This window comes from Hyperoodon ampullatus (genome assembly GCF_949752795.1).
Source record: "Hyperoodon ampullatus genome assembly, chromosome: 1".
Lineage (NCBI taxonomy): Eukaryota > Metazoa > Chordata > Mammalia > Artiodactyla > Ziphiidae > Hyperoodon > Hyperoodon ampullatus.
Window position 1 is genome coordinate 179,395,222 of NC_136914.1, and position 15,885 is coordinate 179,411,106.

Consider the following 15,885-nt stretch of genomic DNA (forward strand, 5'->3'; position numbering starts at 1 on the left):
CAAAACTACAATGAGATATCATCTCACACCAGTCAGAATGGCCACCATCAAAAAACCTACAAACCATAAATGCTGGAGAGGGTGTGGAGAAAAGGGAACCCTCTTGCACTGTTGGTGGGAATGTAAATTGATACAGCCACTAAGAAGAAGAGTATGGAGGTTCCTTAAAAAACTAAAAATAGCACTACCATGTGACCCAGCAATCCCACTACTGGGCATACACCCTGAGAAAACCATAATTCAAAAAGAGTCATGTACCAAAATGTTCATTGCAGTTCTATTTACAATAGCCAGGACACGGAAGCAACCTAAGTGTCCACAGACAGATGAATGGATAAAGAAGATGTGGCATATATATACAATGGAATATTACTCAACCATAAAAAGGAACGAAACTGAGTTATTTGTAGTGAGGTGGACCTAGAGACTGTCATACAGAGTGAAGTAAGTCAGAAAGAGAAAAACAAATATCGTAGATTAACACATATATGTGGAATCTAAAAAAAAAGAAAAAAGAAAAAAAAATGGTCAGAAGAACCTAGGAGCAAGACGTGAATAAAGATGTAGACCAACTAGAGAATGGACTTGAGCATATGGGGAGGGGGAAGGGTAAGCTGGGATAAAGTGAGAGAGTGGTATGGACATATATACACTACCAAACGTAAAACAGATAGCTAGTGGGAAGCAGCCGCATAGCACAGGGAGATCAGCTCGGTGCTCTGTGACCACCTAGAGGGGTGGGATAGGGAGGGTGGGAGGGAGGGAGATGCAAGAGGGAAGAGATATGGGGACATATGTATATGTACAACTGATTCACTTTGTTATAAAGCAGAAACTAACACACCATTGTAAAGCAATTATACTCCAATAAAGATGTTAAAAAAAAATAAAAAAGAAGCTTGGGACAGGGCCATTAACTGTTCCTGTCAGTGGGTTTTCCTCAAATGTCTTCCTTCCTCCTCTCATATGGCCCAGGGGTGACAGGAGACCCCTGAGTCTGTGGGAGACTCTGGCCTTGCATGGCCTTACATGAAGGTATACAGATAGCATGAGAGGAAGATGGAGGTCCTCAGAACATTTCAGACATGCTGAGTCAAACAGCAAGCTCTTTCCAGCAAAATCTAAGCGTGATGACAGAGAGCTCACTGCCTGGTATGAATGGAGGGTCCGTCCTCACTCCCAGTCATGTCAGGGGCTCTGTTACAGACTGATGTATGGGGCTGTGGTCAGCCCGCCTTTCTAGGCTGCAGAGATGGTGGCCATGGTGATGCTGCCTCTTTGAATGTTGGTTCTGGTTACTTTAATGCTTCTTGTTTGAAATTTACCCATTTGTATCAACATAATCTTTTTTTTTTTTTTTTTTTTTTATGTGGTATGCGGGCCTCTCACCTTTGTGGCCTCTCCCGTTGCGGAGCACAGGCTCCGGACGCACAGGCCCAGCAGCCATGGCCCACGGGCCCAGCCGCTCTGCGGCATGTGGGATCGTCCCAGACTGGGGCACGATCCCACATCCCCTGCATCAGCAGGTGGACTCCCAACCACTGCGCCACCAGGGAAGCCCTATCAACATAATCTTTAAGTGGAGCTATGATTCAAGAATTAGCTGAGGTATATGTATCAGGTAGTGACAGCCCTACAGTGGAGTGGCTGGGCTTGTGCTACAGTGCCTGTGTGCAGGTTTCGACCAGGAGAGCATCATTACCAAATGACGCTCCTCGCCACCCTTCCCTAGAGGTACTGGCTCCAGGAGAACTTCATGAAGACTCTACAGACAAGAAAAAAAAAATCGATCTTGAAGATGAGCAAAACCCAAAGAGCAGGAAGTGTGGAGGGCAGAATCAGCTTGTAGTTGGTACCCACGGGGAAGGAAATGTGCCCAGAACCTAGAGTCAGAACAGAGCCACAGTGGTCCCTGTGCTGGGTGTGCCTGGAAGGACGTGGGCAAGGCTGGGCCCTGCAAGGAGGAGGAAGAGAGGGAGAATGGATGATGGGGGGCAGGGGCCGGTCCTCCCTCCCATGCTGGGAAAGCAGGGCCCATCACCCTTGACGAACCAAAGAGAACCAGGAAGGAATGCGGTTTCCTCTCTTACCCTACAGCTGGTCTCTCCAGGTCAGGGTGGAGGCACATGGGCGGGGCAGGGTAGGGAAGGCGCTGTTCATGCTGTACCCGCTCTATAGATAAATACACGACTTTAGTGGCCATTGCTGGCGCCTTGGCACTTGCTCAAGCGTGAAAACATTCCTTACATTTGTTATCTGGCTCTCAAGGCAAAATAAAACAATGATACCATCCCCCCTATAAAACATTGCTGTCTCCAGACAAGTGGCTTGGGTAGATACTAACTGGAAGAAAACCGCCCGCCGAGTGGCCCAGTGGGACTCTCCTGCCTCTAGACTGCAGAAAGGAGAAGTAGGGCCCAGGGCACGGACCTCTTTGGGGGTCTCCTGGTGGCACCGGTTGCTGTTCCACCATAACTCCAGGGCGGCCACCAGGCAGGCAAGGAGGAGGCCAATGGCCAAGATGCAGAAGACCCCGGCGAAGCTGTGCAGCTTGAGGGACTTGCCATCCGCCTGGGCGCTGGCATGGCTGGTCAGGTCGCAGCGGCCCGTGTGCGGCCACCACTTCTGCTTGAGCACATCCAGGTCCCCAGTGTCTTGAAGCTCCAGGATCCTGCAAGATACAATCCACATGAGCCACAGCCCTGGCCTCACTGACACAGCCATGGGGGCCCTGGCCCCTTCCCCACCATGCCGGCCCCTCCACAGACCATGCTGAACCATCATAGTGGCTCTCTGCCTCAGCTTTTCCCTCCCAATCCATTCTCCACTCTGCAGGCAAAGCACCCTTCTCAAAACACTCCTCAGAGTTTGTCACTTTCCTCCTCAAAGCCTTGATGTCCTCTCCCACCCTGTCCCACTGCCCATGGATGAAGTCTAACAGCAAAGCACATAAGGACCCTTGACATGGGATCCTAGGGCAAGCTCTGAGGATACAATCAGGAAATACAGAAATGCATGATGCAATCACTCAGACTGTGGACCCACAGAAAGGCTTTCTTTCAAATGTCAATAACTATATCCTAAGTCTCTCCCACTAGGATTCATCAAATCATTCATTCATTCATTGATTTGAGGAGCATCTGCACTGTGCCAAGTATGATGTTCAACACTGCTGAGAGAATGGTCCAGAGCAGGGGTCCCCAACTCCTGGGCCATGGACCGGTAGTGGTCTGTGGCCTGTTAGGAACCCGCCCCCACACAGGAGGTTAGTGGCGGGTGAGTGAGTGAAGCTTCATCTGTATTTACTGCCGCTCCCCATCGCTCGCATTACTGCCTGAGCTCCGCCTCCTGTCAGCATTATGATGAGTCGTGTAATTATTTCATTATATATTACAATGTAATAATAATAGAAATAAAGTGCACAATAAGTAATGCACTTGAATCATCCCGAAACCATCCCTGCCGACCCTGGTCCATGGAAAACTTGTCTTCCATGAAACTGGTCCCTGATGCCAGAAAGGTTGGGGAGTGCTGGTCTAGAGATACCTACCCAGACACTGAAACAATTAGAGCAATCAACGTGGAGTCAGAAGCTGTGATCAATACAACGAAATGAAAGTAGAAGTGCTAAGAAAGGCACCCACTGGGAGGGTGGCCTGGACTGGAGCGTGAGGGGAGGCCTCATCAAGGAGGTGAAAGGTAAGCATAAAATAGCTCACAGGGGTTTAGCACACCTGTGTGCCAGGAAATCGCCTAAGTGCTTGACAGTGTTTAATTCTCATGTCAACCCTTTGAGAAGGCTACTTCCATGGTCCCATTTTTATAGAGAAGGATATTGAGGCACAGAGAGGTGACATTTCTTGCCAAGGTCATTTTGTGGTTGGCAAGGACGGCATTCCACAAGGAAGAGGAAGAGCCTTCCTGAGACTAGAACCATGGTTGAAAGTCTTGTCTAGGGTGAGTGTATGAGAAGCTAAAATGTGGCAAGTGAGGCTGTAGATGGTGGGTGAGGAGGAGGAGGAGGAGGAGGATGTGGACGTGAGTTGAAGTGAATGAAACAGGCAGAGCCAAGAATGTGGGCTCTGAGAAGGTATGAGAGGGAGCCTGGCGTTTATCCTGCTCACAGAGGTGGGGCAACCCCCCCTGCTCCTGTATTCCCCAGGTCGGTGTCTGGATGGCAGTTATCCTTTGTTGTAGTATTTCATGGACCCTTTCTGTAATCCAGGGGTCTGGACAGGGAACCCGTGGTAGCTGGCGGCCCCCGGGCTCCTCACACCGCAGCTTTTTTATTTGTGGAGGCTGGACTCTTTTGGCCTGGTCCATGGTCATCTGTTCAGTTGAAAACACCCACGGTGGCCTCTCTGAGCCCTCTGGGTATGCACAGTTCAAGAGCAGTGGTTCTTGATGGTCAGGAGAAGCTCATGGCCAACTGGCCACTTGAGCAGACTCTGCCCTGGACCTGCATTGCAGGCCAGCTGTGACCACAGGCTGAAGCTGAGCTCAGTAACAATCATGGGCTGTTACTGTGGAGAGGGAGGGAGACAGTCCAGAGGGGGTGCCCTGCCCTGTCAGCATCTAGGGGCCAGCGTAGTGTGGCACCTCGCCGGCTGGGTACAGCCTGGCTCTGTGCAAAGAATCCGCACCAATCCCAGCTGGGTGTCCTCGGACAAGTGACTTGACCCTACTAAGCTTGGCCTCCTCATCATTGCAAGATTGACCCATGATTACCGCTAGCTGAGTAGATCCTTTGGATCTCCATGGCTTCCCCTGAGCAAGCACAGTGGCCGGCACAACTTGAGCCATCAATGGATATTTGTTGCATGGATAATGTACGAATGTATGAACTGAATCATGAAAACTAACCTGAACTAAAATGGCTGTGGTGAGATAATGAGATAATGTCGGCTAAGTGGCCAGGGCACAAGTCAGCACAAAAGACTTAGAATTCAGCTTGGTCATTGAGATAAAGGCACGATTTACACAGGCATTTGAGGTCGCACTTAGTATGCTATAGGTCTCTTCTGTGGCACATGCCATGATTAACTGGACAGCTGCAGGGTCCCACTACCTCCAAGTGGCTCTGGACATGTTAGGGAAGCTGCATGTCTGTACGTCCACGGGCTCATGCTGAGTGGCCGTTATGTACATGTCTACTGGCAGTTCTGAGTAGGCTGGGCCTCCTCGCAGTTACGAGAAGCCCAGGGCTAGGTATGCAGGACCTCAGGGCCTTCAAGAGGACTCGTGGTTGGGTTACTGGCTCACCATGGAGAAGCAGCAGAGTTTTTTATTTATTGCCACAGATTCTGCTCTGATGGACACCAGTCAAACCCAGACTCTGCCATCACACTAGCCATGTTAGGAAACCTCTCAACTTTAGCTTTTGTATCAGTAAAATCTGAGATCATAACAAAAGTGAGAGAGGCTGGGACCTGAGACCCTTTACCGGAGTGCTTGCACTTGTACCTGGACAAATGTCTGCTGGAGCAACAGAACACAAAGAAACTGTAACGAACTGAAAATAACTGCATGTATGTGCAGTCCGGGCAATTATGAAGAGTAAGATACAAAAGGGCCACAAACCAACTGCTGCTTCTAAGTTTCAGGGAGCAAAAGCAGGGTACTGCACACGATCCCTGCACACAGCACCACCACGGGGGTGGGCACACCACCTAAGCCAGCCCTCTAGCCAGACCCACCCATCCGCCCCCACCCTTACCCCATTTAAGGTACAAGCTTGCCCCCCTCCCCACCCTTGGGGAGTGAGCAAGGGACCTTTGTCTTGTTTTTGCTCCCTCCTGCTATAGCACGAGTCCCAGTAAAGCCTTGCCTGAATTCCTTGTCTGGCCTCTTATCAATTTCTATTGATTCAAGAGTCCAAGGACCCAGGTCGGTAACAAAAGCACCTACCTCACAGAATTATTACAACCAAATGAAAAGCGGGAACACATGGGACCACTCAGCTCGAGAGCTAGCAAGCATGAAAAGCTCCATAAAGCTGCTCAGTATGGCACCATACTCTGGTGCCATATTGACCAGCAGCCCTATCCATCCAATATTGACACAAGCTGCCTTTGATTGAGGACACAGTAGGGACTGACCATTTTACGTTGTTTTAACCTCACAGTAGCCTGCAAAGTAGTTCTTATGTTTACAGATGGAAGACCTGAGGCTCAGAATCTAGATGGCTTGCCACCAGTTGCAATTAGCAAGTGGCATAGCTGCTCTTCAGAGCTGGGTCACGCTGACCCGGGAGGCCATGCTCTCTCCAGAACACCAAGCTGCTAAGTGCAGTCAGCCCCCTCTCTGAGAGTCAGCTCCAGCCTCGGGGATGGTGAGACTCCAACAAGAGCGGGGCCATTGGGCCGGATTCCCACTCTTGCGCTCAGTAGCTGCAGGAGGCTTCATTTTGCTGACGCTTCCCTTCTTCCCGCTCCTTGTAACTGTATGCATTTTTATGCCCAATATTATTCCAGGAAGAATGTAAGGCAATTTATAGGAAAACACAGAATAATATAAAACCAAACAAGCCAATCCAAAAGAAAATTTAAATATGTAAGCAACAGAGGAAAAATAAAACAAGTCACGGGCACAAAATGACTCCTGGAATGAGGCTAAACTAATGCACACCATAATAATCTCTACTCCTGCCTATGACTAAGCCAGAACGATGATAGCCACTTCCTGAAGCCAGTTGTTCTATTTTCCAGACAGATATAATTGCAGGTGCTTTCCTTTAGTCAATAGTCGTGGAGGCTGCTACATAGTAGGTGCTCTATAAATGGCTATTAAGTTGTTAAACATTTGCTGAATGCCTACTCTGCATGCCATGGTCCATAAAAGGGCTATGACACTCAACCGCAGTCCCCCCCACACACAGAAGTTGTAGCCTAAAGACCCAGTCCTCTGCCAAAACAAGGGAACATATCTGTATTCAAGGAAATAACTTGAGTCCGTGGGACTCAGGGAAGGAAGGCTACAGCAGTTCCAGATAAGACTGGGATCTGCTATTTACACAGGATTCTTTTTCTGTCAATGGCATGGGGCATTGCTTCCTGGACCTGCCCCCTTCCTCCTCTCAGGCATGACCCAGTTAGGGGCAGCCCACAGTTCTGCATGCATCATATAATGGAGCCTCTTAAAGAACCGCTGGCGGCAGAAAGTTGGAAACCTGAAGCCTTGAGTGTTCCCCCCAAGTAGGTACCCATGTGTCCAGGTAGGGGAGGTGGGGACGCTTCCAGCCCAGGAAAGGCTAAAACATAGACACCAATGACAATACTTCAGGAGGCCAGCACAGCCTACTGGGGACATTTACTTACAGTCATAGAGCATGTGGCCTTCTGATGAAAGCAAAGGGTAATTAATCACTTCCTGCCAGAATAACACAGAAACTGGACTAGCCACTTTCATTCATGTTCGTTGAAAGATCCAGCCAAGAACCAGGCTCTCTCCTCTCTCCAGTGTGTCAGTGTTCACTTCAGCAGACTTTCAGGGGATCTCTGAGCAGTTTGAGTGCACGGGGACCCTAAGCTTTCCACACTGGGGACCCTGTGCTTCTGTGAGCACTGTGTTGGGGCACATTAGCTGTCTTGGTGGTGCTGCTGCTGTTGCGTTGGTCCCACAAGCTCCCTTACCATCTGTTACCAACCTGTGAGAGAGGTGCTCACAGGTTGATGGCCTGGGGAATGCCCTGAGCATCCTGTCTCAGAGAACCAAGTAGGGTAAACCTCAAGAACACCACTGTCTTATATACCCTGGAGAGAAGCCATCCCTCCTTCATGCCTTTAATCCGAGCAATTGATAAATCACTACTCCTCCTTCTCTTGTGTCATCTGTCTCTGCTCCAGGGAGCAAAGGGAGGCATGGAATGTATACTTGATTAAATTCTACAGAAAACCCAAAGCCTCATTGAACTAATTAGTTCTACCCCTTTTCCCAGTTTCGCAAACAAGCCACTGAATGAATGGGTTGCAGGCCCTCCCCCTAGGCCTCTCCCTGATGGGGTTTAGGCTCAGGTGCTCGTGATCAGAAGAGCCCAATCAACACCTGGGAGGTGGGAGGAGGGAGGTGGTAGGGCTCAGAGATCCGGTAGCAACATGGGCACAGCACTGGGGCTCAGGGGACCTGCCTTCTCCTCCCAACTCTGCCAGTAGCTGGCTGAGCTGCCCTCAGCACACATTACCCTCTCTGAGCTTCAGGATGTGAAACGAATGATCTTTAACAATTCTCACCCCTCCAAGTGGATGCTCCTCCGTGCTGGAAAGCATGTGTTCATCAGGTAACAGGGCGCTGCCCCTAAGCCTCAGCGCCATGCCGGCCTTTTCACCTGGACACTTCTGCCACAGTTTGGATTTTGGTGGACCAAGGCAGAGCTCTAGTTCTGCTCCTTCACCCACCAGGATGTCACCCCACAGACATGTGTGAGTGGTGGGCTTAGACATCCTTGGGGACAAGAGCCCCTGTTAGCAGGCTGGCTGCTGGGAAAAGGCCACTGAGCTCACCCATGCTGTTCACCTCCATCCTCTCTGTGAGGCCAGGTAACCTGGTCAAGGACTAAGGTAAGTTCCTGTGGGGAAGCGAGAAATGGGGGTGGGATGATGAGAGATTATCTTTGTCAAGGAGGCCGACCAGGTGTCCAGACTGAGCACTTGGAAACTCAGTCATGCCCAGGAGTCCAGAGAAGATCAAGTTCATTTCTGGTGGACAGGGTCCACGTGTCTTTGCTTAGGCCAGAACACTCCTGTCTACACAGTGTTTTCCCCCACACTCTCCCCCAACACGCCCCATCGCTGGTATTAATTACCAGGAGCTGATCCGGAAAAGATGGGGAGGAGGTGGGCAGTGAGGGCCAGGTCCCTGTCCGGCCCCAGCGGGTAGCATCTGCTCCCTCAGCCCCTGTGCAGGTGAATATGGAGCCAATCTGCTTCTCTGGCCCCAGTTTTTCACGTCTCCACACTGACTCTTCCCACCCTGCATTTATCTTAAGAAGTTATTATTGGGCCCTTGCCAGATCCAGTTAATCTTTAATTTTAAATTACTAGGCCCGTCTGGCTAACTCCTACTCTACCTTCAGGCCTCAGGTGTCACCTCCTCTGGGAAGTCCTCCCTGGTCTTCTGGGTCTGGTCAGATGCCCTCCTTTGTCCTCCTCCACCCCCAGAATATCCTCTCTGTCTCACCGACTGCCCTGTGCTGACATCGCCTACTCACATCACAGCTCCCACTGAGACTATGCACCTTCATGGGAAGGTTACACATACTTCCTCTTTTTTATCCCAGGACCTGGCACAGGACTAGTTGGGGACAGGGGTGGAGAGCAGCATGTACTGGTACATAGTCGGCACTGAGGAAAACGTTTGTGTTGGCTCTCATCTCCTGAAGGCTGGTTAAACCCCAACTGGAGCACGGGGGCTGCCAGCATGTTCTCACTGACCGAGCCTACCTCTGAGAGAAGAGGTCCCTGTAGGGGCTGCCGTGCTGCAGGGCGATCCCATAGCCCTTGCTGCTAACGCTGTTGCCAGTGACAGTCACGGAGCAGTCGTCATCTGTCAGGGCTGCGTACTCCACCACGGCCACATCCCACAGAAAGGCGTAGTTCCCCTTCTTTGCCTGAAACACCAAAATCACCATGAAGTCAGGCAGACCTGGCCTCCCGTATTATTTTCGAGCAGAGAGGCCTCTCAGTGGTGGGATATGAGGGACCCTTCTAAATGGTCCTCCTGCCCAACGAGCCAGCACAGCAAACTCTCCTATTTTCTGGTCTGCAGATTCCACCCCTGGTGGATGCCACTCACTGTGGTTAGACATAGAAGGACGTGATGATGCGTCTAGGAGGCCCCAGTGCTGCGCATCTCACAGAGAGGTGGGCAAGATGAGCATACGTGGCCTCTGAGCTAGCCTCCTGGTCACCGTGGCATGGACCTGTTTCTCAGAGCAGTGAGCTCACCCTGGAGAGTGCAGAAGTCTGACACCAGGGAATTGAGATTTTCTGACCGGAGATTTAGGGGGATGCATAATAGTATCCATTTAATATTTCTACTTAGACCTTGACTGAGCCCTGCTTAAGGCGAACATGGGAGACGGCCCTAGGATCAGTGCCCCTGAGTGGCTGCGACTTAATATCTAAGTCATGAACTTGCTATGCCTGGGGAAGAAGCTGTTAAGGACAGGGTCCTGACTGTTATGGTGCCAAACCAGGATTCTGCCACTTCCCTGTCACTGCCCACACAAGAGTGTGCACACACAAACACACATGCACATACATAAGCATACACACATTTATATGCACACACATAGATGCACACATGTGCACAAACACACGCACATGCATCTACATGGAGGAGGTTTCTGGTGTCAGTGTTTCTATATCCATGCAATGGTGGCAAATTATTCCATCAGAATTTGCCTGTGGCCACAGCTGCAGTCTCACTCCATCACACCCATCCATAGCAGACATTCAGTTCTATCCTGAGCCATAATCCTGACTTGGCCTGGAGTTTAGGCACTCAGAAGTAATGTGAGCTGCTTTTATTTTTGGAAGAAGATGCAAACTAGACATTGTCACTCGGCCAGCTTAAAATAGAGCATGATGTTCTTAATGCAGCCAAGAGCCTGGTTTTAATTCTCTAGTGAACATACAGACACCTCATGCTTTCTTCTCTCCTACCACAGCTCACACTAGATGCTGGAGGACCCCAGTCTGGGGCAGTGGCAGGGCTGAAACATCACAGGTAACAACAGGCCAAGCTGGCAAGCTACAAGCTTTGTGGCACTGTCAGCAGGGGTGTTATTCCCTTTTCCTGCCTTTATTCAGTTGTCTTTGTGTCCACTGAGAATCTCCAGAGAATGCCATAACTGCTTAGATGAAGCTCATCACGATATTGCTTCTTTTGGGACCCTAGGTGCCCATGGGCCAAGCTGGCTTATTTTCTCATCAGGAGTTTTCCATCCGAAGGATTTGTGGGTAGAGCATGGCCTCCCCCTGCCAGGAATAGACTGCTCCTAGCCATTCACACAATTTTACCTCACGACCTTGTAAGAAATGACTTAGACCATACCACCCATTGACATTCACCTCCGGGAACAATCCAAATATTACCTCAGGGCTTCTTTCCTTGGCCAAGTCAATTTCAGGAGTCCCTAAAGGGCGTTGACCCAGGTTGCAAAATTACGCTCATCTCTCTCCCTCCACATGGGAAGATAACAGTCTTTGAAATTTTTTCCTGCTGGCAAACACGTTTTCTCATGAAAAGATATAAATTTTCCACCTCTTAGTAACCGAGTTTCTCAGCAAAATGTTGACTTATGACCTAATATTTGGCTTCTGTCCGACTCTGGAGCATTTCATACCCGTGCTTGCAATTCAACATGACAATCAGACACTGTTATTTGCACAATTTCAAAAGGGCATGTCATGTTGAAGAAAGAATTAAGATCAAGTTCGTTCCTACATTTCAAGTGATGTTCCAAGAAGGAGAAAGAAATAAGCTGGCCCACCTCGAGTGGAAACCGGCTCTGACAAAAGCCTGGCATGGCCATTTTAATGGGGCAGTTGGATCTGTCAAGCCACAGGCATCTGTGGCTCCAGTTTGGGCTAAGTGACAGGTGAGCACAGATCCATGAAGGAAGCTGCATTTATAGTCCCACTGCCTAAGCTGAGATGGCAGAAAACATATGGAAGGCACGCTGGCAATGTCTCAGCTGCAAATCCCTGCTAACCAGGAAGGCAGTCAGGAAAAGAGGAGAAAATAGAAGTTCTCCTTCTAGAGTTGCTGAATGACCCCAGACACTCAATCTCCCTATCTTATGTCTGCTTCAAGAAGCATGTGGCTGGCCCCTAATCTACCTGATGATGCCAGAACAGGGAAGACCTGGAGAGGCTGGCTGATATGCCACCTCTTACATGTGGGCTAACTCAGAAACTGCAACTGCAATGGAGCTCTAGCCTTATAAAATACTCTCCATCCCCAACATCCCTTCCTCACTTCCTCAGCATCCCACAGCTTCCTGGGCCCTCTTCTCTTAGCCTCATGCTGAGTAAAATGCACCACCAAAACCTTCCCTGGGCTTCCCAAGCTCATCAGTTTCCAGCACAACTTCCTGGACGTTACAGATGTCTCCCCAATCTTCCTGGTATGTCGCAGCCCCTGTATGAGACAGAAAGCTTCTTAGGTAGGACCATATTCTCAGGAACACTTCGGATGCCAGTATCAGAAGCCCAAACATGCCATCCACCATGGCTATACCCCCTCTATAGAGGCCCTCTTCTTGCTCCAGGCAGAATGAACGCCCCATAACCTATCCACAGTTATAACTCTTCCTTATAGGATCAGAACCAATTTTCCATGCAGCCCCTAACAATTATGTGTCCACCTTCTTATTCTGTGCTGCCTATCCAAAAGTTCTGGCTTCTCCATATGTGGGGGATGCCAGATACATCAAAAATGTGCCTCCAAGAGATCCAAGAATTTCCTCTCTTTCTCTCCCCTCCTGTCATAGGCTCATCCTCTGCCTTTCTTGAGTCTGAGCATCTCTCCCATTCTGCTCTTGGTTCAGCTCCTTCCTCTGTATCTCAGCCCCTTGCCTCGTCTCTACTTCCATTGAGAAGGCATTTCTACGCCTCTCCCTCTACCCTCCACCCCCTCAACTCTATGCCAGAGATCTCGCACACTTTGGGACATCTGTCATTTCCTATTTATATTAACTACTCCTTTCTGCTGAGGATTGTTTTTCAGTCTCTTGGGAAGACAGACTATTGGCAGGAATCTAGCCTCTTCTCAACTGTGTGCCACTGGCTGCTCCTCACAGAGAAAGAAGGGTGAACCAGACACCTTCCTGCAGGAAACTGGGGATGCTTTGGCTAAATGGCACAACAGAGCTCTAGAGTGGCTATTTTGCCACTGTTCATACCAACTCATCCTTTCTTATGTCTCCCAGTCCTGTCCTTTCCCTACTTCCCAGGGGGCTGAGGGGAGTTAAGGAGGATGTTATGTGAGATCAGAAGCAATAGGCAGCGAGCTGTTTACAAATAGATTATTGACGTTTATTTCATAAAGTCTAAAAGATGAAAGTGGTACCATAGATTGGTGTTCTGCATTAAAACAAAACAAGAACAAATACTGGATTTCACCTCTTTAATGAGTTAAATTACCTTGATCTGGCTGGCCCATTTATAGTATTAAATGTATTCCTAACTTCTAATCATTGACTTACTATGCCTTGGAATGCGGCTGTTGGAAAGTTAGGCTGGAGACAAGGCTGGTAGATTCAGTCAGACCTTCCCCAAGCCTTTGGCTCTATGCAGAAGGCTCTATGCAGAAGGTGGGCACAGTGACCCAGAGAGCCCTTCAGAGCTGGCTCTGGGGTCCTGGGAGTCCAGCCCAAGATACTTCCAGGAGCTATGAAGGCATTTTTAGCTCATCTAAGACAGTGGAGGTTTGACAGTTAACATAGCCTAGGAATATAATTTCCTACTTCCACAGTTTGATTGTTTTTAATTGATCGTATCCAGTCTTAGTGAGGTTGTGACAAAGTGGGTGTGATCCTTCGTGGCCACAGGCATCACAGAATGACACAACACTTCAGAAAGTAACGCAGCATCCATAACACGAACATCTAAAACTGCTCATATCCTTTGCCCTAGCAAATTAAGAATTTAACCTAAAAAGTAAACCAAACGTATCTATGTATCTTAATGACATGACAGGCATTTAAAATCTAATGTTGACTATAAAGTAAGCATGGGACAGTTTAAATATTTAATTTAGGGAAATAATTTAATAAATTATGGTTCACTAATACGATATGGTTTTATGCAACCAATAGTAATTATAAAGACTATGCAGAAACATAGAAATGTATATATACATATTTTATATATATGTATATACACATAGAAATATATACATATTATATATGTAAATTAGTAGAAAACAATGGGGTGGATACACTATTATTACTGTTCTGTATACATGTGAAATGTAATATGCCAAAAGATGAACAGGAATATTACATAATGGAGTGGGATTAGTGATGATTCTTAGGACAAGTTGATTAAAATATTTCCTTTAATCTTGTTACACAATCTATGCTATCACACACTACACAGGTACCAGATCCGATCTCTGTACCAGATTCAATCTCCATTGCCTTGTGTACTCTTGGCTCCCAAAGGCGCTTTTGACCATCACGGAGCACACAGGTCTGTCAGAGCTCTCCGGTTTCCCAGGGCACTGGCTCCCTGACACTACTCAAACACCTGGGAAAGTCTCCCTTACATCCCTGGCCTGCATCTAAATATGTGGCTTCATTTCACTCTCTCCTTTTCCTTAAAAAAAAAAAAGAAAGAAAAGAAAAGGCATTTGGTTCACACATAAAAGAAGAGATGTGAGGACTCTGGGGAAAGGAGGAAAGAACAGCTTTGACATCGCATAAAATGTCAAAGAAAATGTCCAGTTGGCATCTCAGGATGCCAGGACAGCAGCAGGTAGACAGACCACTTCTAGTTTGTCTCCCAGGAAGCATCTTAGCAAACAGAATCCAAGCCCATCCCTGCAGTCCACTTCCTCCCAAGTCCACCGACACACTGGTGTACTGCTACAAATGGAAATGGACTGAGACCACGGGGCTGTCTGACCCCGGTGCTTAGAGCATCCTCCCTAACATTTGGGGGAACATGATCAGCCTACTTTGCTAGAGGAAGGCTGGGCACCATAAACAGAGTCACAAGTGAGCTGGGATATTGGATGGCTCATCGCTGTTGCTCCACACTGGTAATAAAATGAGATTGCATTGCCCTTCATTGGACCACTGATATGGCCCTTCCCAGAACTCACTTGGAGCACAAACTTTCCAAGACAACAGCCTTGGAGGCAAGAACTTCATAATGCTCTTCTACTCCATCCTAACTGCTTTTGGAAAGGGACAAGCAACCACGCTATCCCCCAAACAAGAATGCAGGTACTACAAACATCAAACACAAATACTATCAGAAAAGAAGTGCTAAAGGAAATCAGGTGTCTGCATTGCCAGGTACAGGGTAGGTGTGAAGTACCTGCTGGATGCTGGGTTGTCAGACACATGATTCCTTTTCTATCCATGGTATAATTCTGAGGGGTTGAATATTAATCCCATTTTACAGATGAAGAAACTGAGACTCAGAAAAATAAAGTGACTTGTCCCAAATAAACCCAGATGGTGAATAGTGGAGCCAGGTCAATCTGGAGAAAGACAGTCATTGCCATTCCCATGGGTTCTATCACCAACAGCATTCCCCTGGGAAGTGCTCAGAGGGTAAGGGCACCATAGCAGTTTCCCCAGCCCTCCCTTCATGAGGCAGAGGGGAGAGCATAGGTTTCTTTGGCTCCAGTGACTGTCCTCCTCCAGCTTTACAGAGGTGGTTCGTGGAACAGCTGAAATGCGGGGAGAGGGAGGACACAGGGGCCTGTGCTGTCTGTGGATGGGGATGTTAGGGTATCAGGGACACCTTGGAAACCTGATGCAGCCTCATGGGCATTAACCATCCAGTGACACGCTCACTGTCTCTCCTTGCATCCACCCTTTACCCCAACAAAGCAGAGCTCAGCATCCCAAATCTTAGCTCCTACGCTCATGTTCACAAAATGGCCACACATCACCACAGGTATCCTGAATCCTGGCTACAGTGATACATTATTATGCACTACGCCAAATCAAAAAGATGCAACAGTAAGACCCAGACTATCTGGAGAAAAGGACAATTCTACAGTCTGCTGGTAGGAGTGTGTGCTGGCATGATATTTCTGGAATGGCAATTTGTTGGGGAGAATCAAATGTTTTTAAAATGTGCATATGTAGCAATTCTACCCTTAGGAATTCATTCTAAGGAATTATTCCCTTTCAGAGAAGATGTT

General features: G+C 48.5%; 1 protein-coding gene across 1 annotated transcript in view; it reads right to left on the minus strand.

The window, feature by feature from the left end:
* Nucleotides 1-15,885, minus strand: part of GRID1 (glutamate ionotropic receptor delta type subunit 1) — a gene marked incomplete at both ends in the record, with an annotated part of 680,272 nt that overhangs the window by 16,576 nt on the left and 647,811 nt on the right. Inside the window, 2 exons of the mRNA XM_079706722.1 lie at nt 2,431-2,671; nt 9,438-9,604. Of these exons, the coding sequence (XP_079562848.1) occupies nt 2,431-2,671; nt 9,438-9,604 (408 nt within the window). The remainder of the gene's footprint in view (nt 1-2,430; nt 2,672-9,437; nt 9,605-15,885) is intronic.